This window comes from Talpa occidentalis, unplaced genomic scaffold (assembly GCF_014898055.3).
Source record: "Talpa occidentalis isolate TD23 unplaced genomic scaffold, MPIMG_talOcc4v2.1 talOcc4.7, whole genome shotgun sequence".
Lineage (NCBI taxonomy): Eukaryota > Metazoa > Chordata > Mammalia > Eulipotyphla > Talpidae > Talpa > Talpa occidentalis.
The window spans coordinates 118,083,426-118,109,057 of NW_023605083.1; the positions used below are offsets into that span (position 1 = coordinate 118,083,426).

The following is a 25,632-nucleotide window of genomic DNA, read 5'->3' on the forward strand; positions in this document are numbered from 1 at the left end:
GATGAAGGACAAAGAAATTAACTAATAGGTTGCTGGGGTGTTTAGAGGAGCTGTAAGATGCTGTGCAGAGGTCAGTCATGACAGGGGGCCTCCACCCCTTCCCCTGCTCCACAGAGGAGAGATGAGAAGTAGAATGAAGATCTGCCCAGGTCCAGCCTATGTGTTCTGACAGAGGGAACACCACCTCCTCACCCTGGGCTCTCTAATTAGGTAGCCAGCCTAGGTGGATTGGTGGGGCACTCTGGAGGAGAGTGAGGTGAGGATGAAGCATATTAGCATCTCTTCATTCCATGAACAGATTCTTGGGTACAAGAGAAGTTGGTATGACAAAGAATATAAGGTTTTTGCAGTCAGAAAAACCTTTTCAATCCTGGCTAACTCACTCAGTTATAAATTGAGAATGACATTAATTGTATTTTGAGAAAGTGCATACACATACATGTGACTTCTCTTTTTAACTTTCACAACTCTAGCAGGAAGAAAAGCTCACATTGTTATAGGACAGGGAGAGGGGCAGCCCAAACCCCACAAACCTGCCTATTCTAAATGGGTTCTGCCATCCGCCGCATCAACACAAAACATGAGACTTTTTAATGGGAAGGAACTTTAATACAACTAGGAAACAAAACAGGTAAGGCAAAGAGTCTAGTTTTTAAATGAAGCACCCAAAGTTACCCGTCCCCTCGTGGGTAAAACTCCATCCATATGGGATCGGCCCAGAGCAAGGCCCCAAAGCCTGCCACAAGTCTAAAGCATCTTCCAGTGGGGACCCACAGAAAAGGGTCAGAAACAACCGGACAAGCCCAGAAGGAAAAGAGCAAAATCAACATCAAAATAAAAGCTGTAGGGCCTCCCCTGGTGGCGCAGCGGTTGAGCGCTGGGTTGCGAAGCTGCCCGCGGCCTCTGCAGCGCCGGTTCGATCCCCGGCTGCTCCCCGGCCACCGGAGGAGGGTCCCACATGGCGCGCAGACCTCTCCTGCCGCCCGCTGCTCCTCTCAGCAGTGTACTTCGGCCCTTCTGCCTGCTCTGCTCCCCGCTCTGGCTCTGGTGAATTCTCTCACCCTCCCGCGCTTCTGACTGTACCCAGTGCTTGTATAAATAAATAAATAAATAAATAAATAAATAAATAAATAAATAAATCTTTAAAAAATAAAAAATAAAAGCTGTCATTGTCACCTCCCCACGGGTCTCACCCACATCTGTGTCACCCAGTCCACGACCAAAAGACAAGCACAGTTTCTTCACGTGTCTCTAGGCTCCATGCGCCTCCTCCAGGTCTCCTGGCTCCATCCTGCTTCCTTCCTCAGTCTCTTCTGCAGCTTCTCCTCTTCCTGCTCAACTCCACCCTCCCTTGGGTGGGGCAGGGAACCTCCCCCTTTCCTGGGGACCACCCTGTTACAACTTGACTGCGATGGGCTACTCAACAGGAGTAAATCAAGAAGTTGGAGTCACAATTCAGATCTGGGTTTTTTTCTCTCTTTTTTTTTTAAGATTTATTTATTTATACAAGAACTGGGGTACAGGCCAGATGCACGGGAGGATGAGAGAATTCACCAGAGACAGGGGAGGGTGAGAGAATTCACCACAGACAGAGAGGGGAGCAGAACAGGCAGACGGACAGAAACACTGCTGAGGGGAGCAGCGGGTAAGACAGGAGAGGTCTGTCTCTCCATGTGGGTATCGCCCTGGCCAGCCGGGAATCAAACTGACGCTGCAGAAGCTGCAGACAGCTTCACAGCACTGCGCTCAACCCGCTGTGCCACCGGGAAGGCCCTTTTTTTAAATCTAAGATTTATTTATTTATGCATACAAGAACTGGGGTCCAGGTGTGTGTGTGTGGGGGGTGTGTCTGAGCGGATCCACCAGGCACAGAGTGGGGAGCAGGCATGTCTACTTAAATACACTGCTGAGGGGAGCAGCAACGTTGAGGTCTGCTGTGCCATGTGAATTAGCGCCCTGGCCTGGGATTGAACTTGTGCCGCAGTGGCTGGCAATAACTTGGTTGTGCTGAGACTCTAAACCCCTGTGCCACCAAGGAGGTCCAGATCTGGATTTCCTGGACCCCAAATTATCTCCTTGGGTTCTTTGCTCTGAGGGCTTCAAAGTAGGAGGAAATGGTCCACCATTAGATTTTTCTTTTAACTTTTCACACTCACTCACTCAGCCAATGCACTATTTCTCAAGTGCCCAGTATATGAAATTCCATGCCTCTGTCGGCCAGCGCGACCCAAGGAAAAGACTGGTTCCCACCCACAAGGATCTTGTCTTACTACCTCTCTCTTTGTAAGTTGCAAACATCATGTCAGGCAGTTTTCACAACTGAATGACAAAAATAATAGGATTAGGCGCCCTTTACGGAGGAATGATTTAGGGCCTGTGTGCCCCCACCAAAAGTTTTGTTGATCTAATCTGCACTCCAGGGGCTCCCAATCCACAGTGGGGGGAAGAGGCTGCTTTTGCTTGCTATCTTCCCTCATTATTCTCTCTCACTTCACTAATTTGTTTCCTCTCGCTAATAAAACATTACTCCAGAGGACCCGAAACGCCAACAGGGAGGAGGCCGGCGGCTCTCCTCAAACGTCCCCATCCGCCTGCGCCATTCAGCGTGACTTCCGGCTTCCACTACCCACGTGATCGGGGTCCCTTACTGCGCATGCCTGATAGGAAGTCGGACTACACCATTTTGCCAAACCCAGGGGGTACATTTTTCTAGCTTTTAAATTTAAAACCTGTTGTCATATTAGGCTTCTATTTTCCCGAGCTTTTAAACAGAATATAAGTAATTTTAGGATGGGGAAGGTAAAAGGACTAGAGGGTTACACGGCCGAAAGCAGAGCGCGGGCTGGGCTCTCCCCGTCACAGATAATGGGAGGAGCCCGGCCCCACCGAGCCCTTTCCTTTCGGCGCTGCGGCCGCAGCCATGAGGTGAGGGCGCGCGGGGCTCCGGTCTTGGTGGGCCCGGGCTGCTGCGCGGCGGCGGGGCACGGTGTCGCACGCCCGGGAGGGGAAGCTAAGACGGGAGCAGCCCTGATGCGGCCGGTCCCGGAGCGGGGAGTAGGCTGGAGCCCACTAGGCCCCGGCCTGGCGGGCCTGGGGATGGAGGGGCGTCTCGGGAGCTCTAGGCCCAGGGGAAGGACGGGCCCCGCGCCCCACCTGTGTCGGGGGCCCCCATGTACGCAGAGCACGGGCAGCGGCGGGGGCAGGCCGCGGCCCGCGTGCTTGCGGGGCGCCCCTGGAGCGCGGCTGATCTCTGCGTCCATATGACGTAGGGCAAGGCCCCAGGCCTCCGACGCCCGAGAGGCGCCCTCCTGGGTCTTTGACGCCTTCCACTCGTTGAGAGACGTCTAGGGGTAGCCGGACGTCATTTGGTGCTGTGACAACGTGAGGATAAAGAGCCCAGAAAGCAAATGAGGTCCACTCATCTCGGAATCGTCACTGTAACCATTATTTTTAGAGTTGACTATCAGAAAAGGCCATCTGCCCCCTCTTCGTCACAGTTTTAGTTGTGGATCTCATTTCCCCGTGGAGGAAACTGAGGCACAAAAAGTTAAGGGGTAGTTTTCGAAGATACCCACCTTGCTGTGTGTTGTTTTACAACATAGGAAAACTTTGGAGGGTAGGTTTTTGGGAAGACGCCTGTTCTTGCCCAGGAGTGGCTTCCAGGGCTTGATAGTGTTTTCTGTCTGTTACAGTATGCTCAGGCTTCAGAAGAGGCTCGCCTCCAGTGTCCTTCGCTGTGGCAAAAAGAAGGTCTGGTTGGATCCCAATGAGACCAATGAAATTGCCAATGCCAACTCCCGTGAGTTTTGGGGGCTATATCCTTTCTCCCTCCTGCCCTTTTCCTCACCCTTTGTCATTTATCATATCAACAGTGTGTTGACACTTAGCAGACTAGGAAAAACTCCTAGTCTGGGAGGCGGGGATCCTATGTAATGAAGAATCAGAAATAAAGGAAAGGCCAAAAGTACTTATTTGTTAGAATGATAGTGTAGAAGTCTATTGGGGTCGCCTATTACATTAACTATTTTTAGAGTAGCTATTTTGCTTTATAGCTGTGTGAAGGGCTTAAGTGGTAGTATGTTGCCTCGAAATGAAGATGGCCAGGAAAATGGTGAAGGGGTCAAGAACTTCCCTGGGCCTCCCCTGGTAGCGCAGCCGTTGGGGCCTGCGCTGTGAAGCTGTCCGCAGCCTCTGCAGCACCGGTTCAATCTCCGGCCCCCTGAGAGGGTCCCACATGGCACTACAGACCTCTCCTGCCACGTCCGCTGCTCCCTTCAGCAGTGTATTTTGTCAGTCTGCCTGTTCTGTTCCCCAGCTCTGGCGAATTCTCTCACCCTCCTGCGCTACTTACTATACCCAGTGCTTGCTTAAATAAATAAATAAATCTTTAAAAAACAAACAAACAAAAAACCTTCCTGAGACAGTGGGGAGCAGCAGGCTGGTGAGGCTGGGAGGTCTGCTGGACCATGTGGGTTAACTCCCTGCTGGAGATCAAACTCTTGCTGCAGTGGCTGCCTATAGCTTCATAGTGCTGTGACTTAACCCCTTGAGCCACCAGGGAAACCCTAGGGCTTCTGTTTTAAATGACTCATCTGAGGTACACATGGGCCTAGAAAAGAGCCTAATGAAAGTTTTGTCAAGCAAGAAATCTTTGTCATTATCAGGGAGTTTGTTGACCTATTTGGGTTTGTGGCATTATAATGTATTCTCAAAAAACACTAATTTTAATTACTGAATACCATTAGCTAATAGGTGAGGCATTTAACAGGCTGTAAAGGCCTAAGCCATACAATAATTTGAACATACCCCCAAATACACTTTTTCAGTGTACTGTAAAATGGCTAAAAGTAGAAGTGTTTTTTAAAACACTGAGGGAGATTTTCCAATACTTCAGCTGTTTTTGAGACACTGGGTCGGGAAAATGAGCGATGCCTCTGATCCCTCCTGTTTGGACCCTGAGTTGTGGCTGGTGTTCTTGGGGCAAGACTCCAGCTGACTAACCAGGTGTGTCTTATTGTCCCAGGTCAGCAGATACGGAAGCTGATCAAAGATGGGCTGATCATCCGGAAGCCTGTAACTGTCCATTCCCGGGCTAGATGCCGGAAAAACACCTTGGCTCGCCGGAAGGGCAGGCATATGGGCATCGGTAAGTGCATTATTCCCATTAAATACATCTAGAGCTGAGATACACTGAGGATCTTAATGTACCTGCCCCCAAGTCCATCTTGTTACATGGTAGTTGATGTTTTCTCCTGTGTGCACATCAGACCTGTGGCACGTAGTGGGAGTTAGATATTCTTGGTTGGAAGAGGTCACATTTATGGAACCTCTACTATGCTGAGGATTCTAATGGATCCTTAAAAATGTCCTGTAAATATTTTCTAGGGTCAAAGGTGATTTTTAAGGCCCCTTCCAGCCTACCATACTGCCTAGGTGCATGCCCTGTCATACCTGCATTCCACATCAAGTAAATGAGAAATAATTGCTTTTTTGTACTTTCTTTAAAACTGAGTAGATGGAAAATGAAATATTTAGAATCAGTAAGATGGGAGTCACGTTACTTAAAATGGGATAAAGCCCTTGGTAAATGACCCAGCGAATTGGTGTTCAGAACTTTGAGGGTTTCATCATAACTGATGCCTTTGACAACTGACTTGAAACCTGGGTGCATTGCAGTGACCTAACGCATCTTTCCCACAGGTAAGAGAAAGGGTACTGCCAATGCTCGAATGCCAGAGAAGGTGACCTGGATGAGGAGGATGAGGATTCTGCGCCGGCTGCTCAGAAGATACCGTGAATCTAAGAAGATTGACCGCCACATGTAAGCACGCTGCCCTGGCCCACCAGGGTACATTTGCTGCTTTGGTGTTTTTTTTGGCACAACTACTTCATTGGCCTTGGAACCATGTGTCTTAGGCCTTTCTAAAAAAGTTCTGTTTTTTTTCCTTCCCACCCCCATGTCCCATTAGGATAGTCCGGGAATCAAGTTTTCCTGCCCACCTAACTAGTCTGTCTAGAAACTGCACAAAAAATCTTGGTTTGGGAGAAAGTAGTCTCTATAACAGTGGGGGATAAGAGCTTACGTTTAGACCTCTTGTGTTGAGAAGCAGATCCCATTGCTGACCAGAACCTCTTCCCCCTCTGCCCTGCAGGTATCACAGCCTGTACCTGAAAGTGAAGGGAAACGTGTTCAAAAACAAGAGGATTCTCATGGAACACATTCACAAGCTGAAGGCAGACAAGGCTCGCAAGAAGCTCTTGGCGTAAGTTTCTTTGGGAAATTGACCTCCATGTTAAGGGGACAGATTCTTTGATCTGTACTGTAAGGGTTCCTGGAGAAATTTAAAATGTGCTGATGCTTGATCTTGACATACATGTGGTCCAGAGTAAAGTGTTGCTTCAGAGGTGAGTTGTATGTCCCTCTGAGCTGTACCCACTCTCTGGTCGTTGTCTAGGTAGGGACTGTAGGTTTGTTGAAGTAGGTGTTCTTGATGGTCCCAGTAACTCATTCCTCACACCAGTGAGGCTCAACAGGAGAGGTCTGGGGTGTACTTGTCTCTCTAGCAGCTCATTTATTCCACTAATCCTGACCTCTCTTCTCTTTTCCTCTATCCAGGGACCAGGCTGAGGCCCGCAGGTCTAAGACCAAGGAAGCCCGCAAACGCCGTGAGGAGCGGCTCCAGGCCAAGAAGGAGGAGATCATTAAGACTCTGTCCAAGGAGGAAGAGACCAAGAAATAAAACTCCTCCCTCTTGTCTGTACATAGTGCCCATGGCAGTTGTGTTGATCAGTTCAGGGAAACTCCGTAATGAGTTCAATAAAAGTCAAGTTGTCTGCCTGACTCTCTGCTTCCCAAAGTTTCTGACTGCTGCTGGATCTAAGCCGTTCACAGGGCCAGAACAGGCCACACTGAGGGCAAGGATCTGGGCCTTTTCAGGCTGCCTATTTCTTGGTTCTTGGCCTCTTGCTCAGTTTGATGCCCCATCCCACACATGGTGGACAGTTTTGTTTTGCTTTGTTTTACCTTATTTCCGTTGGGGTGCTGGACCAACTTGGAAGGGAAGGGAGTAGCTGCCCAACCATCTAAAATTAAAATTCTGTGCTTGAAAAATACCCTTTTGGGGGCCTCCCTGGTGGCGCAGGGGGTTGGGACGCAACCTATGAAGCGCCCCGGCCAGGGAGCAACCCACATGGCGCAGCGAACCTCTTCTGACTCGCCCGCTGCTCACATCAGCGGTATATTTCAGTTAATCCGCCTGTTCTGTTCCCCACTGTCTCTGGTGAATCCTCTCATTCCCCCCCACACACGCACACCTCTGGCCTGTACCCCAGCTCTTGTATGCATAAATCTTTTAAAAAGTTGGAACGAGCTATTAAAAAAAGGAAGAAAAATGCCCTTTAGGGCCTCTCTGGTGGTGCTTGGGGTTAAGCGTCAGCAATATGAAGCTATCAATAGCCACTGCAGCACCAGTGTGATCCCTAGCCAGTGAGCTGAGCCACGTGGCACAGCAGACCTATCCTTTCTCCCTGCTGCTCCCCTCAGCAGTGTATTTCAGTCAATCTGTTTTGCTTCCCACTCTGTCTCTGGTGAATCCTCTCACCGCCCCTTGCTTCTGGCCTATACCCCAGCTCTTGTATGAGTTAATAAATCTTTTCTTTAAAAATGCCCTTTACAGCAGAGGTATCAAATGTTGCTTGGGAACCAGTCCTGGTGATAGCAGTTGAGTTACGTTTTTTAAAAAGCAGCAGAGGGCCTCCCCGGTGGCGCAGCGGTTGAGCGCTGGGTTGCGAAGCTGCCCGCGGCCTCTGCGGCAACGGTTCGATCCCCGGCTGCTCCCCGGCCACCAGAGGAGGGTCCCACATGGCGCGCAGACCTCTCCTGCCGCCCGCTGCTCCCCTCAGCAGTGTACTTCGGTCCTTCTGCCTGCTCTGCTCCCTGCTCTGGCTCTGGTGAATTCTCTCACCCTCCTGTGCTTCTGACTGTACCCAGTGCATGTATAAACAAAAACAAACAAATAAAGAAAGAAAGAAAGAAAACATGCCTCTATATAAAAAAAAAAAATATTTAAAATAAATAAAAAGCAGCAGAGGGCCGCCCCAGTGGCATAGCAGTTGAGCGCTGGGTTGCGAAGCTGCCCGCGGCCTCTGCGGCGCTGGTTCGATCCCCGGCTGCTCCCCGGCCACCAGAGGAGGGTCCCACATGGCGCGCAGACCTCTCCTGCCGCCCGCTGCTCCCCTCAGCAGTGTACTTCGGTCCTTCTGCCTGCTCTGCTCCCCGCTCTGGCTCTGGTGAATTCTCTCACCCTCCCGTGCTTCTGACTGTACCCAGTGCTTGTATAAACAAATAAATAAAACATGCCTCTATTAAAAAAAAAAATTAAAAAAATAAATAAATAAAAAGCAGCAGAAAATAGAGTGCTTGCACTTCACAAGTGTGCTATAACCCAAGATTGAAATCTGCCCTAGGACTCCAGAGCTCAATAACCCCTGTAAGGGAGTTACCATACTACTTGAACTCACTACTACCCAAATTGTCTTTTTTTTTTTTTTTTTCTACCCAAATTGTCTTAAAGGGCCTATTGAGGTGTGAAAGCCCAGGTTCTAAACTTGACTGCCTTATTTTTGAAAAACGTGTTTTGGTTTATGCCCAGCACATGGGGCACAGAAATTGGAATAAAGGACAATACACAAAATCTTGGCCAGGTATGCTCTGTGAGCCAAGTACTGTTAAACATGGAGTGTGTGGGGTGGCTTGAATGTCCTGTCCGGGTGGAAGGGGACAGTCAAGTACCGGACTGGCAATTCTGGGGAGAGTTCTGCTCAACTACCACTAGCATGCCCCGCCCCCGGTTCCCTCCCTGCCTTCCACCCTTTTCCGGAAGAACTCTGGTTTTGGGGTGAACAATGCAGAGACTAGTCAGGGGCATTCAAGAGATGTACTGAGCACATGTTCCCATCTGCACTTGTGTGGGAAAGGCAGGCTTAAGGTGTTCTTGGGGCAAGATCAGGCAGCAAAGCCAGACTCAGAAACGTCCAGCGACCCTCCACCACACCCTTGTGCATCAGAGCCTGGGTCAGAGTCCAATTTCTGCAGTTGCTGTCCACTTAGCGGGCTGTGAGCATTTTATCCCACAGCCCTGCATCTAACCCTAGAAGCTGGTGGGGAAGCTGGAACCTGGAGGGGAAGGAAGAGTCTTGGTCAAGCCCCCAGATTGGAGCATGGGCTACCTTCTTCCCAGACCTGGACCAGAGGAGGAAGGACATGAGAGGCCACCCACCTGCAGCCCCTCCTGGCATTAGATGGAAGGACAATAACGTAACCCAAGCAATGGCCCCTTCCCTCCCCAGGGCTCTTGTGCCTACAGCACAGAAACTGGTTTCCACCCTGGACCAGAAGATGGTGCTGTTCTCCCACGGGTGACTGCAGGTATAGGCAGCAGCCTTGCTTTCTTTGCGGGGTGTGTGTGTTTGTGTTGGGGCGGCGGGCAGAGGAGCGTTATAGGATTGTAGAAGCCTATCTTGGGAAGGCTTGGGTTTAGTCACTTCTTTCTGAACCTCACCCAGGCCTGGAGGAGGTAAGCTTTTCTACCCTGGATTTCCAACTTCTTTTCAGGGCAGTGCCTGGGAGGGGCGCCCTGAGCAGGCAGATCCACAGGAGTAACTGCTGCTCTCTTCCACGTCGTCCTGGAGTCTTGTGAAATTCTGATTAAAAGATGTGCCCATTCTCTCATGTGCCTACAACTGGACCCTCCCTATAATGTTGCGTACCCTGTCCCCAGGTAAACTCTGTCTCAGCTCTTCATTTTCTGGCTGAGGAACTGAAGCCCAGAGTGGCCAATGACGCCCCATGATCTCAGCATTGCTTGAGCCCCAGCACCCGCCCCACTGTTGATTCCTCCAGACGTGGGAGAGTATGAGTCAGAGTGGGGTGCGGCAGAGGCCCTGAGCACAGCTGCTGCTGCAGGGCCATGAGCCAGAAAAGGGGTACAGGGTCCCTGGCTTCTCTCCCAGTGCTCTCCCTCAGACCAAGAGAGGGACCACCTAGGTTGGTCCCCACAGCACAGAGCCCTAAGGCTTAGCCCTAAGAGAGGGTTAAACATGCTGCTGCCCTCCATTTGCTCCTCAGCAGGCGCCCCCAGCCTGGGGGGAGAGGGTAGGATGAGGGTGCAGAAGGCACAAAGAGCCAAGGGAGTGTTGCTAGCACGATGAGGGCTACTCAGAGGGCCTCACTCTGTCTGTTCCTCCCCCAACTCCACCCCTGGTATCCATCTCTCTGCCTTTTAAGACCTCCTGTGACTAGCTCTCATCTCCCATAAGCCTGGATAACCTTCATCCCGGAGTGGGGCATGCTGGGCTAAGCGCAGACTGAGGTGAGGGTTGGGAGGGCCCGTGGGGGGTCAGAAATGAATGAGCCAAATGGTAGGTTGGCACTACCAGCAGGCTCCTGGACATCCTCTACCCAAGTCCAATGGTGCTGCTGTGCTGGTCCAGTCACCCCCAGAGAGGCACAGAGGGGAGGGCAGAGGCTATAGGGAGGGCACCAGCTGTTCCCAACCCCTAGGCTGTGAGCATACTGTCAGTGGTTCAGCCACCCGAAAAAAGCTGCTGTGCTCAGCAGCGTGGCAAATGGGCTGGGGAGAAGGCGGGAGTCCAGGCCAGCTGCTGGCTAGTGGCAGAAACAAGTGGGGTGTGCAGGATTGGCTGCAAGGCTCCCTAGCTCCAGGACGCGTGTGGGTGTGAGGCCTTGATCCCTAGAGCCCCAGGCCCAGCCTCTCGGGGTATCTTTGTCTCTGTTTCCATCTTGTTGGTTCAAGGCAATGAGGGCTCCACGAGGGGAGAGGAAAGAGTTGTAGAGTCAGGATCACCGGGGCTGACTTGACCATTAATTTGCTGTGTGACCTTGAGCAAGTCACTGGCCCATTCTGAGCCTCTGCTGCCCCATGTATAAAAGAGACAAGGCTGGATTGGGCAATCATGCTGGCCAAGCCACCTGACATCTCTGGGCCTCAGTTTCTGTGAAAAGGGGATATCACCACCTCCCTCACTGGGTCACTGAGAGGATTAAATCAAACTAAGCTTTTGGCACGGTTCCAGGAACACAGGCGCTGCCTATTTATGTGAGTTTCCCTGCCTATGAGCCTCTGGACTGGGTTTGTGACCCTTTTTCTCCTCCCAGCAAGGATCTAGGAAGAGGATGCCTTTCCTCCTATCAACCCCCTCCAAGCTCTAGGGCCTTCCTGGGGTAAGGAGTCCCCCCAAAAGCTCAGGGAGGGTGCCCCAGGGGTGGCCCCACCTGCCCTTCCCTGCTTTTGGGGTGGAGGTCTGGTAGTGGGGACCCAGCAGGGGCACCCACCCCCTTGGCGTTCTGGCAGCACCAGCATCGCCCAGGCACCCCCGCAGCAGCCCGCCTCTCCCTCCCTCCCTGCTCCCCTCTGCCTATAAATAGCACGGGACGTGCTTGTCGTGGTGATGACGCGGCCGGGCAGAGTGGGGGCAGGCGGGGAGCGCTGCCGGAGCAGGTGGGCGGCAGGCTCCGCCGCGGGGGGGGGCAACGCCGCGCCGCCCGCCTCCTTAGTGCCGGGTCCCAGAGGGCGGGCGCGCCTGAGGCACCCCAGGGTCCCACTGTCCGCGGCCGTCCCAGCCCCAGCGTTTCTACCTGGAGCTTGGGGGGGCTGCGGGGCGAGGCTGCTCTCGAGTGGGCACTGAACCCCCCAGGCCCTGCGCAGGCTGGTCTCGGAGAGCCCCGGATGGACAGCGACGGTCCGGCGCGCCGAGGTGTGTGCCCGCCCCGCGCGCTCAGGTCTCAGGTGTGCCCGGAACCTCGGGGGACCACAGCCCCGCCCTCTCGGGCCTCCGGCCAAACCTCCTCCGCCCCTCCCCCCGAGTCCGTTCCAGGTCTTTCCAGGCTCTGGCGCTCCCCTGCCCCTTCTCAGCACCTCCCAGCTCCCTCCCTCTCGTCTCCCGCGGCTGGGGTGGGAGGGAGTGAGGGGGCTTGGGGCTCTCTGCTTTGTCAGGGCCAGCCCAACACCCCTCCTCTCAGAAATCAACAAACTCTTCCCCTCAGCCTAGTCCCACCTCAGCAGCTCCAGGCCCCGCAACTCCTCCCACTTCCTTCCTCTATTCCAAGCAGACACAAGGGACAGACAGGTTGGGACAAGAAACATTTATTTAGGAGTCTGGGGGCTCAGCCAGGCCCCAGCAGACCCTTCATGCAGCCTCATGTACAGTGGGCATTGGGCCCGCCCCTGGGACATTGCTGGGGGGCTCATGGCAGCAAACAGGGCAGTGTGACCTCTCCCTCTGCAGGGAAGAAGTGGGGCCAGGCCGGTGGGCAGGAGATGTGTCACTCCCACCGCATGAGAGGCTGTGACTGTGCCCAGGATGGGGGTGGCATTGGCTGGCACGATCAAGGGCACAAGAGGAGGCTCTGAGCTTGGGGGAAGAGGGAGGATGGCACCAGAGAAAAGCAACCTGCAAGGGAGGAGTCCTCTTTGTCCACTGCACCCCACTCCAGGGTGCCTACCCCCTTCCTTTCCTGGTGACCAAACAGAATTTCCACTTTCATTTTCTGTCTCCCACTCCCTCTTCCTCCCAGGGTCCTCTCTGTCCAGGACAAGGCTGCTGATACAGCCAGAAAAGGGGTCCTTGCAACAGCAGCCCTACCCCCAGCAGAGCCCGGAGAAAGGGGGTGAGAGGAAGGGACACTGCGAGGTCAGCCCAGACCAGACGGTGGGGCTGCTGGGGTGGGCGTGCCCAGCAAGCGAGGCCTGGGCAGGAACTGAGACACACGGGCTCCCCTGGCTCATTGGCGCTGGCACTGGGGGTTTTAGTCCTGACAGTGAGCAGTGTTTTGGCCAAGCATGGATTAATTTTTTTGTTCTCAGATGGGAACAAAGTCAGGCTGCTCTTGGGCATCCTTTTCCAGTGGACGGGCGTAGGAGGAGGCTACTCTGGGGCGATAGTTCTCTTGGAGGGGACAATCTCTGATGTGCCACACCCTCCCTGACCTCTGCCCTCCCCTCCTCTGTCTGCCCAGGTTTCAAGTAATGGGAGAGATTCCCACAGAGCTTTCCTGAGAATTGATGGAGTGACAGTGATGGTGGGGCCAGGAGGCAGATTTGGGATCCTCCCGCAGCCCTGCATCCCATCCCAACCCGGAATGGTGACTGTGGGACCCAGGAAGGCACCTTCCCATGTACCCACTTCCCAAAGGGCAGCCAGGGGTGCTCACACACAGACCAGAGCAGAGGCTCTGTGGGAGAGGGGGTGTCAGGCATGCAAAGGCAGTGCTGGCGTGGGGACGGCTCTCTGGAAGCAGCAGCAGGGTCGTTACCCAGGAACGCCCCCAGGGCTGGACTCGGCATGGAAACTGGACTGGGGGTACCTGGGCCCTGAGTGGACCTACCTGGAGCTTCCCCATTCCTTCCCATTTTCTCCTCCCCCACCCCCAAGTCCCAGACAAGACACCCCTTCAGGGCACCCCACTCAAGAAATAAGACCTTCCTTAGTACAGAAGCCTCCCAAGCCATGGTGAGTGGCCCCCAGGAGAGAGCAGAGGGAAGAAGTGTGTTCAGGTGCCTGCTCCCCTCCCGGGGCCAGAAGCAAGGGCTGGGCATGGGCAGGAGTGGCATCTGGGTTCTCTTGGCTCCTCTCATATCTCAGTCAGGGCATCAGCTGGCACCAGGCCTCGCTTCTTGCCACTGCTGACGCGGATGAAACCGTCAGCATCCTTACTCCTGCCCACACCTACACAGATCTGCGTGGGAGAGACATGGTGCTGAGGCCTGGCGCGGCCTGCAGCCCTGGCCCAAGTCCGAGTCTGTCCCGCTGATGGGTCCCGGGGCCCACCCCGGGGATGACAGGACCAGCATCAGATGTGGCTGGAGCCCTCGGTTGAGATGACGGGAGCAAAGCCCAGGAGGGTGTACGGCAGCAAGACCAGGACATCGGCGGTACCGAGCAGCATTTCAGGACTGGCCTTCAGGATCAGCCAGCTGACGCTCAGGCCCCACTCCCATTTCACGCCAGGGAACAGGGCAGAAGGACTTGCCTACACTCACACAAGTCAGAGGCAGAGCCAGCACTCAAACCCAAGCCTCTGGACTCCTCACCCAGTGCTCTTCCCCTCTCCTAAGCAGTCCCTGCCAGTGTTGGCCACCAGCCCCAATTCCCCAGCTGAGGGCCACAGGAGGGCCTACAGTCCCACTGCTTCTAACCTGCCTTCCCTCAGCATCCTCCTGGGGGCCCTCACCTCTCATCCACACCCAACATCTCTGGGCACTGCCAGGCCTGCCACTCACCTGGTTCTCCTTGAGGCTCATGTAGCCCTGTTCCTTGTTCCCAGAGAAGGGTTGGCAGCAGCGCCAAACATTTTCACCTGGTCTCACCCGCTGCACAAAATTGGCTGGGAAAAAGCCAACCCGGTCGCCAATCTTGCCCTGGAGGTGAGGCTGGCAGTGAGCACCTGTGCCTCCCGACCCCACCACTTTCTCTACACCAAATTCCCACTCAGAGCAGAGGCCATCATCCTCCAGACCCTGAGCTTTCTGTATTCAGGCCCCAGCCTGGTGGCTCCTGGGCTGGGAGGTCACGAGGCAAGCAGCGAGACTAGGGCAGAGCAGGGAGCAGCAAATTGAGAGCCAGCGCCCCCCACACACCCCCACCCCCAGTTTCGGGCTTCCTTAGGGTGGTGGCAGGAAGAGAGGAGGTCTTTGAGGCCTGGAGAGAAGGGGGGCAGTGCCCATTGAAGGTAAGGACTGCTAAGGTGCCTACCAGGGCCCTTCCGCTCCCCACCCTACCACATCACCTTCCACCAGTCCTCATTAGAGTCGTCCACGAGCATGATCCGGTCTCCAGGCCTGGGGAGGAGACAGCTGTGGAGCACGTGTGCAGGAGGAACCCGCCCCTCCCAGACAGTTCTGGGCACCATGTCCCCTGCATGCCCCTCTCAGGCACAGCGGCCACTCCCCAGGACAGAGCCCGGGAAGGGGACAGGAGACATAAAGTGGTGGGGTCGGGAGGCAGGGGTGCTCACTGCCAGCCTCACCTCTTGGCCGCTGGGCAGCTCTGGCTCCTCTCTGGGCTCAGCAGCCTCAAGTGTGCCAGAAAAATCCTGAAGCGCCCCCTCCCACTCACATTCCCAGGTGTGGTGGGTGAGGCCCTGAGGTTGGAGCCAGGTGCTGCCAATGGGGCGGCTCCACAGAGGGGACTTACTGCAGAGCTAGGTCGTTGTTCTCCTGGGGCAGAAACTTGTAAAGTGCGACGTAGGAGTACATGGGCCCCACATCCTTCCGCAGGAGGGCTCTGGGGGGCTGTGGAAAAGCTCTGGGTCAGTGATGAGGAAAACACCCCACTCACTGACCCACGGCCCACCTTCCAGACGGTGCCAACCTGGGGGACTAGGAGGTGGGGCACAGTGAGTCCAGGGTCAGTGATAGGGGGTAAGATGTGGCTGGAACCCTCGGTTGAGATGACGGGAGCAAAGCCCAGGAGGGTGTACGGCACCGCAGCAAGACCGGGACATTGGTGGTACCGAGCAGCGAGCAGCATTTCAGGACTTGCTGTGTCCACCCACCCCGAGGGGGACTGGGCCAAGGATGGAGGGGGACATGCTCTTCCGCCTGCTGTATCCTGGAAATGCCCACCCTCGGAGGAGCACTGTGGGTGCAATAGGTGGTAGGAGAGATAACACCCCTACCCCTGGCATATTCACCCTGGCATTGTCCAGCCCCGTGGCCTGAGGATAAATGATGGGGCGCTGATGTCCCCACTGACATGCTCTCACCCACCTATGGACCAATGACAGTGAGAAGTGACATTCCATTCCCTAGCCTGCCGGCGCTCAGTGTCAGCGTAACCTCACCTGCTGTCCAGGGCTCTTGTCCTCTGGTCCTGACCCTTCACTCTCAGCTGGGGCTGTGAACACTGGAGAGATTGGGGGTGGGGGGCCGGAGTGTGAGGCAGCAGGGAGCACCCACTCTGTGCTCCATTCCTGCCCCTGAGCCCCACTCACCACTGTCGTTCGGGCCCTCTTCTGAGCTGCGGATGCTGCCTTCCCCATCCTCAGTCAGCTCGTCCCGCTCACTCTGGGGACAGAGAGGGGAGGGTTCAGCCTCTGGACTCTTGCCTTCAGCGCTCCCCACTCCTGAGGCTCCCCTCTGGTGTCCACCATACCAGGCTTCTTGTGGGGGACTCGGAGGTGCTGCTGAAGCTGGAGCGGTTCATCAGGGCCAAGGAGGTGCCATAGCGTAGGGTCTCGTAGACGGGGTCTACTTTCCCGCTGGCCCCTGCTGACAATGCACCCTCAAGGCCGGGCACCCAGTCGCCAGTTCCGAATAGCAGGCTCTGGCTGTCCCACTGAACTCCCCATGTCTCCCTTGCCTGACCTCCGAGGTCTCCCCTCCCAGTGAGGATGTGTGCCCATCCCTGTTGCCCTGCAGAAGTTCAGAGCAAGCCTGACTCCTCTCCTCATGCCCACACCCATCACCTAGTCCCACTTCGCAACATTTCTACAATCTGCCCAACTTTTCGCCATCTCCACGCTCCCAGCTGGGGCCAAGCTACCAAACTCTCCCAGCAACTGTCACGGCCTCCCAACTCGCCTCCCTGCTTCCACGCCAGACCCCCCAATCCACACAGCAGCCAGCATGCTCTTGTAAAAACACAAAAAAATTTCCCTTAGGATGCAAATCCTTGGACAATCTAAAGCACAATTCTACACTGGATCCCAAGACCTTGCACCCATGTCCCACTGCTCCCCTTGCACCCTCACTCCTCTGGCCCCACATGTCTCGTCCTTCCTGCCCCCTCCCTGCCTTGGGCCACCCACTGCCTGCCTTGCCCTCCCCTGTCTAATGCCTCTTCCTTCAGCATCAGGAAGCCTTGCTGACTCTGCAGATGAGGGCAGCGCCTGCTGCAGACTTTCTTCAGTCCCGCTCCTTGTTTGAGGCATTCCCCAAATGATGATTCACTGGTGACTTGTGCTATTATCCGTTTCACATCTACCTCCCTTACTAGACTACGACTGCAGACTGCACCTTCCCCAGTGTCTAGCAGTGCCTGTGCTTAGTGGGTGCTCAGGAAATAGTCTGTGAATGGATGAAAAACAAACCCTACATCAGGACAGGAGCATCCACAGGAGGGAGCTCAGGTCCCATCGAAGGAGTGTGGGGTTTGCTGTCACATCACAGTGGGTCAGGGCAATGGGCGTGGGGGACACTCACCGGCGGGTGGAGACTCTTTGCTTGTGGCGCAGGCTGGCAGCGGCTCGTGCACCAGGAGCGGGGAGCTGAAGTTGCGGCGGAAGGAGGTGGACTGTGGCAGGAGGGGCAGAGAGGGCGTGGGCGGGTCACAGCCCGAGAGCTCAGTCTGCCCCCAGCCCAAGGCCCACCCCACAGGGAGACCCAGCCTTGAGGGCCACTCCCCACTTGCCAGTCCTGGGGCACTGAGCCAGGGACTGGAGTGGTCCCCACTCACCGTCTTGCCTGGGCACTGCTGATGGGAGATCTCCTCAGAGCACCAGAGGTGGACGCTGACTTTGCAAGTCTTGCACCGCAAGCCCTGCTTGGAGTTTCCTGGGGAGGATTTGGTGCAGCAAGAGAGGTTGGTCATGTGAGGATACATCCATGGGTAAGGACCAAAGGAGGCAGGCAGAGATATGGGGGAGAGCAGGGGTTTGGGCATCGCACGCCAACCTTGGGGAGCCAGTGCCTATCCCTCCTACAGCTGACCCCAAAGGCTGACTTGTTAGTAAACACAGCAAAGCTGACTACCTCCGCCCACCCCAAGGGCGTTCACTTGTCTGCCCAGGGTGAGGGGCACAGCTGGATTAGAGGTCCCTAATAGCAAGAGCCCAACATTGAACAGGTGCACAGGCCCTCTCCCCACACACGCTGTGGACCCCGCCCTTGCCCCGGGCCCGGCACTTACCCACGATGAGCTGGTGGCACAGCTCACAGGGGCTAGCCCGCTTGAAGATGTGTTCCTGGAAGCTGTGCAGCCTCACTGGTTTGAGCGGTGCCAGGGGGCGAGGGATCAGGCAGGGGGAGGGAGCCGGGGTGGGCAGACGGCTGTCTGTGGATGCTGGTGGTGGGGAGGGAGGGGGCAGCGGGGTTGGGGGCGTCAGCAGCACCTCGGTGGGGCACTTGAGCTCAGAGCCCGAGCGAAGGAAGAAGTTCTCCACACTCTTACTTCGGAGGATCGTCTTGAGGGAAAGTGAACGCTTGAACCGCTGGAGCTGTGAGAGGAAGAGGGGCTGTGATGGGGCATCGCCAGGGGACTATCCCCTCTGCCATGTCTCCTAGGTCAGAGGCGTGTGGGGACTGAGGGCCAGAGGTGAAATGAAGTACTGAGAGATTGGATACCAAGTTCCAAAAAGTAGGTCACAATCCCAGACACCTATAGGAGCCAGGCAGATAGCTTCTGTGAGGGAAGTTCTGGTTGGACAGACATCAGTTAGGAGTGGTGGGGACTGTGGCAAACAAGGAGCAGCTACTACTGCTGGTCTCCTCTAGCCAGCTGAGGTTCATTCATATGGCCAGGTTTTCCAAATTATCAAAGGAAATCTAGAATTTTATGTGAAATTGAATAGAAACAAATTCAATTAAAAAATCTGCCTAATATAATATGTTCATTTGAATCTAGGACTAGACAATGTGGGCTCTTTATTTTAAGCATTTTAGTTATTTTTTTGTGTGTAGAAGAGCTGGGGTACAGGCCAGAGGTGTGGGGGAGGGGAGAGGATTCACCAGAGACAGAGTGGGGAGCAGAACAGGCAGATCCACCGAAATACACTGCTGAGGGGAGCAGGGGAGCAGCGGGAGAGATAGGAGAGGTCTGCAGCATCACATGTCGGTCAGCTCCCTGGTCAGGGATCGAACCCAGGTTGTCACGGTGACAGCACTGAGACTTAACCCCCAGGCCACCAGGGAGGCCCCAAATTCTAAATATTTTATTTCTTTTTTATTTGAGGAAATGGTAATATTCTATTTTTCCTGCCCCTTGTTTTTTTTTTTTTATATATATATAGAGGCATGTTTTATTTATTTATTTGTTTGTTTGTTTTGTTTATACATGCACTGGGTACAGTCAGAAGCGCGGGAGGGTGAGAGAATTCACCAGAGCCAGAGCGGGGAGCAGAGCAGGCAGAAGGACCGAAGTACACTGCTGAGGGGAGCAGTGGGCGGCAGGAGGGGTCTGCGCGCCATGTGGGACCCTCCTCCGGTGGCCGGGGAGCAGCTGGGGATCAAACCAGCGCCGCAGAGGACGCGGGCAGCTTCGCAACCCAGCGCTCAACTGCTGCGCCACCGGGGAGGCCCTGCCCCTTGTTTTTTTCACTAACAGAAAATCTTGGAAATCAACCCATACAAATGCATAGTCTCATCATTCTTTGGCCATTTTGGGGGGCCAAGCAAAACATGCAGGGCCTCCAGTTTTCCACCTATGTTCTTGAACAGGCTGGGAGTGGGGGGTGGTCATCCAGGACCTTCACTCTCAGGGATAAGGCTCCCTCCAAAACATCTCTGGGGCCCATCCCTTACAATCACCTTGTCACCTACCCAGTCTTACCCTCCTTCCGGCCCCAACACACTCCCTCTGGCTCAGAGCCACAGCCCCCTATGTCTACCTGTCCATTCCCATCTGCCCTCCATGCAGATGCTAGGGAGGTGACCTCTGATCCTCTGACCCTGCTAAAAGCACTTCATGGCTCCTAAGGACACAGCCACAGCTCTTGCCCTGGCTGAGACTTCCTCTGGGCCATACCTGCCCTTCCCACCACGCCTTCCACCAGCAGCCAGATGTGAGGATTCCTGAGCTATCTGTTTTTGTTTTATACCTCAGAGCTTCTGATGGTGTGTCCCCTTCTCTGCTTCATCCCGTGAACACCCTCTGTCCATCAGGGGTTCCAGTGACCCCTCCTCCTGCTGGAAGCTCTCTTGTGCTGGAATTTCATCTAATGAAACCACTCCCTCTGCTTGTGCCCGCTGTAGACTGCCACCTTTTTAGCTCCAGCCAGGTCCATGTTATCATGGCTCACACCCACAGGAGACTGTGAGCCCCTTGAGGGCAGGCATGGTGGCTTCAAACCTCCCCGCCCCATGGGGTCTCCACACATTGCAGCTTCTCAGTCAAGGTTTGCTGAATAGATGATAAGCAAGTGGCCAGAATCCAAAGTGGAGCCTTGTTCTGGAGCTGGAATTCTACAGGGTCACACCCTCACGGAGTCTGCCCAGAGTGAGTTCTGGGAAACCCTCTACCTTGGCCCTCTCCTCTCCCACTGAGAGCCCCCTTCTCTCTGACCACTTCTTTCCACCAGTGATAGAAAAAAGAGGATCAGGGGCCTCCCCGGTGGCACAAGGGATTAAGACGCAATGATGAGGCTGTCTGCAGCCACTGCAGCATGAGTTCAGTCCCCGGCCAGGGAGCTAACCTATATGGCGCAGAAGACCTCTCCTGTCTCGCCCGCTGCTCCCCTCAGCAATGTATTTCAGTGGGTCTGCCTGTTCTGCTCCCTATTCTGTCTTTGGTGAATCTTCTCACCCCTCACCCCTGCCCCACATCTCTGGCCGGCACCCCAGCTCTTGTATGCATAAATAAATAAATCTTTAAAAAGAAAAAAGAGGATCAGTGGACTGGCTTCAGGCAGAGAGACTTGGCCTGGGTTCTCAGCTGGCACACCTGGTGGCTTGTATTCTGTGGCTGCCAGCCTGGCACTCAGTGCCAAAGGGATGGAAGTGGTGCCCGCTCCCCCCAGCACCAGGGAGTCCAGCAGAAAGCCAGAAGGAGGGAGCAGAAAGGGAAATGTTTGGGCACAGGGCAGTCCCTGGTGTGCCAGCAGGGAGGCCAGGGCCCTCGGGTGTCTGGCAGCCTGAGTTGCCTAGTTCCTTCCAAATGCAGCTTCCTGGACAGCACTGTGGGCTTCTTTGTGTACATATGAGAAGTAGGGTCCCAGATGCCTGGGAGTTGGGGCAGAGGTGGGGGGCCAGAGGGATGATTACTTGGAACACAAATGTGTTCTATGGGCCGAAGGTGGTTCTGGGAACTCTGGTGGACCCAGCAGCTGAGGGCAGAGAGTGCATGCAGTCTTTGGCAGGATGTGCTGGGGATGGGACAAGGCGAATCCTACTGCCTGAAGCCAAGTCACTTCCTCTCTTTTTCAGCCTCAGTTTCCCCACAGCAGAGAGAAAGGAGGCAGACTCTCTGAGCAATACAAGGCTGAGTCCAAAAAACAAAAACATAAACTCAGAGCTACAGCAAGGGGTGCTCCATGCCAGAGTACTAGAACTGAGCTGCTATGAGCTAGCATGATCAGCATCTCATTATCCTGAGGTGGCGACCATTACTGTCCCACTTTTCAGATGAGAAACTGAGTCTCATGGGGGTTAAGTCACTTACTGATCATGAGTCCAGCTGGTAAGTAGCAGAGCCAGGACCTGAATCAGTGGCTCTGACTATTGAGCCCAAATAACCAAGAGCAACTTGCTGCTCTGGGCCTGCCTTGGCCCTCAGCTGTGTCCTGGGCCTGCCCACCAGGTCAGTCACGCAACTGAGGGTTAGAAGGGATGTGAAAGACTGGACACCTAGAGAAGTCCCCCCATGCCCTGGTCACATCCCCTAGGCATGGCGACCTGACTCTGAGGGTCACCTCCTGTGACCGAAGCACACCCTCCCTGGGACAGTCACTCCATCTTTGGGCAGCTGCACTAGCTGGCTGGAAAGTGCTTCTCTATATAGAGCTGAAACCAGCCTCCCTGTGATTTCTGCCTGTCGGCCCTTGTCCCTCCCTTAGCTCCAGAAAAGGCAACTCCTTCCTTACATACATCAGTCCTTCAAATATTTGAAGACATCAATCATGTCACCTTCTACCCCCCAGGCTGTTATTTCCATAATTCTCACAGGGCGAGATTTCAAACCTCCCTGCTCTCCAGACTGTGCCCTTTCCAGGTCCCCCCTGGCCTCAGTGCCAGAGGCACTAAAGGCCTCTGGAACAGAATGTTCCCCAGCACCAGGGCAGCCCCGATTCTGCTCACTGTGAACCCCAGATCCCAGGAAGGTGGAGAAGTGGGAAGGAATAATATGCCCTCTGGGGTGACTGGCAGATGTAAAGGACTACGGCTGGGAGCACTTGCTAAATGACTCCATGCCTGCCCACTCTAGAGACATTTGGCTTGGCTACCCAAACCTCATCTAGGTTCAGCCTGGCCAGGTATTCCCATCCCTAAGGCTCCTCGTCCCCAGAAAGGACCTTTCCTCAGCTCCCCTCTGCCCCGCTATCTTTTGGGTGCCCCTGGTGTCCTGGACCCATTCCCTGGCATGGGGAGAAGTTGCCACGTGCTCTACCTCCTAATGTAGCGGGGAGCTCCTCTGGCTTCAGGCCTGGACCACCAGCTGCTTCTTCTGAGTCCCCTCCCAGAGGCAGGGCCGGGCCCACGGGCCCTCCCACCTGCCCACATCCTGGATGTCCCTTCTTTCCTCCATTTCCCCTCACTGCCTGCTACTTCCTGAAAGGGCACAAGCCAGCTGTGGTGGCGGATGTGGCACATGCCCAGGGCAGCAGGTTGCTCTTGGTCATCTGTGGCCGTGGCAGAGCTGGCGTGGCAGGGTCTTCCCAAGGATGGCACCAAAGGGAACAAAAGAAGACTAGGTGTGGCGGGATAGGATGGGGACCGAAACGGCAATGTCGGTGTGAAAAGGGTTGCTGAGTAGCTTGGGTGCACGGGTTGAGACCCGGCCTTAGGGTGGTGAGCAGGAGGCTGGACTTGGGTTGCCAAGAAATGTTTAGGGGCCCCAAATGCTGAGGGAATATTGGCTTCCCTATGTGATGGGTACCAACCTCCTTTGCCTGATGATGGGTATGGAGTAAGCACTCTCCTCTCCCTAGCCTCACCCCTACACTCGGGTCTGGAGACAGACTTCTTTGGGACAGGATGAGGTGGGCGATGGAAGGGTCCTGAATTCTCTCTCTGTGCATCTCTGCCCTCCCCTGAACTGCCCCTCCCAGACCCACAGTCCAGCCTGTGTGGTTACTACTGACAGTCCTTTACTTGACAAGGCTGGGGTGTGGGGAGGGGGGCAAGGGGACAGGGTTCTAACTGGCTTGGCACAGAGCACCCTGGTAAAGTATATACCCCCTTCCCCCTGCTCCTGGGATCTCCTGGGCTCAGACCCAAGGGGATGGCATTGGAGGGTCCTTGGGCTGGGAGGAGGGAGGTACAGACAAGCAAGATCCTGACCTCCTCCTCCTCACACAGCTGAGCTGGCAGCCTGCTACTTTGCTGAGGCAGTACTGCCCAGAGCGAGCGCCTGCTGGCACTCCTGCCTGCTTTTGGAGCGCTCTTAAGGAGGGGGGCCAGCAGCCAGACCTGGGTACAGGAAGCAGGGCAGGTCCTGGGAGGCCCCCCCAGTCCTTGGGAAGCAAGCCGGGGGTTGTGTATACTGTCCAGGGTGACTAGAAGGCAACTGAGGTCAGAGGCATTGGAACTCAGGATGGGACCCTCTGCTTGAAAGAAGCTGTCCCACAGACTCTCTGTGATATCCTCCCAACCAAGCCCTTCATTCCTTTCCCAGTAGAGTCTTGGCTCTCTGAGGGGGGAGTTAACTCTGTAGCCTGAGAGGCCAGAGTCTCATCTCAGAAGGGGGCAGCAGAAGGTCAAGTGTGACCCATTGCGTCCCTCTGGGGTAGAGATGGGAAGCCACCAGGGGTGCCTCAGTAAACCCCCACCCTGGTCCTCCTCACCTGCCCCTGGTTGCTCCCAGATGACCTTGACCTTGAATTAATCTCATAACCTGGGGGGGTGGGTCAAGATGGAGTGAGGATGAAGAAGTGCACTGAAAAGACCTAGAGATGAGCTAGTGATACCAGAGGACACCAGAGACCCCCCCACTCTAGTTCTCTCTGCCCACCCCCCACCCCCACGGGGATAACAGGAGCAGGGTGGAAACAAGATACCAGGGTAGAAGGGAGCAAGAAAAGATCTTGGCCTGGCGTCAGGGGAGGGGGCAGGGCACACCCCTAACAGGGCCCCTTCTTGCCCCAGCCCCCTTGGCCTCACGAAAAACTTCTTGCCGGTCAGTCCTGAGCACCTACAACTTGGGGAGGGAGCAGACAAATTAGAGGGGGTGGGTGGGTTGACTGTGAGCCGCGGCCTCCCCTCTCCCCTTTCAGCGCCGGGAGTCTGGGCCCCGCCTGCCTTCACAGGGGAATAATTTATTCATTGTGACTCCCGCAGGAGTAACAATCATACATAATTAGGGTTAATTATGACATTCATTAATGACGATGGCTTCTCCTTGCTTTTACCCGGACCCTCACCTCGCGCGCGTCCCGCTCCCGGGTGGGTGCTGGGGCTCCGGGTCCGCCGGCTCCGGAGCCCCAACCACAGTCCGCTGCCCGCGCCGGACCGCGCTGCCGCAGCCCCCGGCGCCAACTCCAGAGCTGCGCACCCCGCCGCGGCCTCGCGTCCCGGAGCCTGCCCGGTTGCGAGGCAGGGAACGCAGGACTGCGGCGGGCTGGAGCGACAGCCGGAGAGTCAGCGATAAACACTTAGAGCCGCCGAGAGCCCGGGAGGGACGCGCCCCGCGAGACAGCGGCACAGAGACAAACAGGTGCAGAGACACGTTCGGAGAGACGCGGGCGCGCAGACCCGGCGGGGCGGGAGGGCGCGCCTGGCACGCACCCCGGGCGCGCACCCCGCCCCGCACCGCCCCACGCGCCTCCGCCCGCGCCGCGCCGCTCCCGCCAACAAAGCCGGGCGCCAGCCTCCCCGAGGGTCGCGGCGGCGCGTCCGCCCGTCACGCGCGCTAGGGCGTGTCGTGCCGGTGCGATGGGGGCGCCTGGCGGCCCCTCGTGACCAACTCGCTGCCCCCCGGGCCGCCGCTCGGGACCTCGGGGATCACGCGGATGCCGCTGCCGCGACCCCGGGGCGCCCGCGCCCACGGTGGCCGCCGCGCCAAGAGGGGGCTCCAGGGTCAGGGGCGCGTCGGGCGGCGGTCCAGGCCTCGCCGCTCCGCCCCCCGAGTTACCTTGGTCTCCGGGAGGGCAGAGACGGCCTCCGGGGGGCTGGGGGTGGCCGCGTCATCCGGTTCGTTCTCCTTCTCGCTCATTTCGGTCATGGTTGGGGGCGAGGGGGCGAGAGGGTGCCGACACCCGACGGCGGGCGCGCGGGGCGCAGGCTGCGGGTGACGCGCGTGTCTCCGGGACCCTGAGCCCTTCTCCAGAGACTGCCCCCCAAGGAGCCCCAGGGGAGCCCCCCCAGGCAAAGCAACCCCCCCTCTCCTGGACGCGGATGGAAAAAAGTTCCGGGCTTGGCGGGCGCGGGGCGGGCAGCGCACCCAGCCGCGGGCGCGGGACGGCGCGGCGCGCGGGAGCCGAGGGTCTGCAGAGGATGCTGCTCGCCGCGAGGGGAGGAGGGAGGTGGGGCGCGAGGATGAGCCGCGGGAGGGAGCCGCGGAGCCCGCGGTGTCCGGCGGCCGGCTCCGCCGTCCTCTGCGCCCGCCCCCCATCTCCTCCCCCTCCCCCCCGCCGGCCCCAGCCCGGCACCCGGCGGCCCCTCCGCCCAGTCCCCGCCGCCCAACTTTGATTTAGGAGGTCGCCTGGTCCCGCCCCCTCCGCGCCGCGGCTCCCCCGCGCCGCTA

At 56.2% G+C, this 25,632-nt stretch overlaps 2 protein-coding genes across 5 annotated transcripts; one reads left to right on the forward strand and one right to left on the reverse strand.

Annotated features, from left to right (window-relative positions):
* The first annotated feature begins 2,859 nt into the window (after positions 1–2,859).
* Positions 2,860–6,860, forward strand: RPL19 (ribosomal protein L19). Its single transcript, XM_037491809.2, has 6 exons — positions 2,860–2,925; positions 3,693–3,799; positions 5,024–5,146; positions 5,701–5,821; positions 6,153–6,263; positions 6,617–6,860. The coding sequence occupies exons 1-6, from the start codon at positions 2,921–2,923 to the stop codon at positions 6,738–6,740; spliced, it is 591 nt and encodes a 196-aa protein (XP_037347706.1). The 5' UTR covers positions 2,860–2,920; the 3' UTR covers positions 6,741–6,860.
* A 5,262-nt stretch (positions 6,861–12,122) lies between these two features.
* STAC2 (SH3 and cysteine rich domain 2) lies at positions 12,123–25,180 on the reverse strand. 4 transcript variants are annotated; one of them, XM_037493843.2, is made up of 11 exons: positions 25,021–25,180; positions 17,929–18,235; positions 17,476–17,573; positions 17,223–17,313; positions 16,174–16,286; positions 16,013–16,085; positions 15,863–15,924; positions 15,214–15,311; positions 14,807–14,858; positions 14,301–14,438; positions 12,123–12,471 (listed from the first exon to the last, which is right to left on the reverse strand). In XM_037493843.2, the coding sequence occupies exons 1-11, from the start codon at positions 25,108–25,110 to the stop codon at positions 12,208–12,210; spliced, it is 1,386 nt and encodes a 461-aa protein (XP_037349740.1). In that variant the 5' UTR covers positions 25,111–25,180; the 3' UTR covers positions 12,123–12,207. The 4 variants fall into 4 exon arrangements, with proteins under 4 accessions (XP_037349740.1, XP_054545418.1, XP_037349741.1 ...); XM_054689443.1 differs by lacking the exon at positions 25,021–25,180 and adding an exon at positions 22,832–22,999; XM_037493844.2 differs by having other exon boundaries at positions 12,429–13,756.
* Positions 25,181–25,632: the final 452 nt, after the last annotated feature.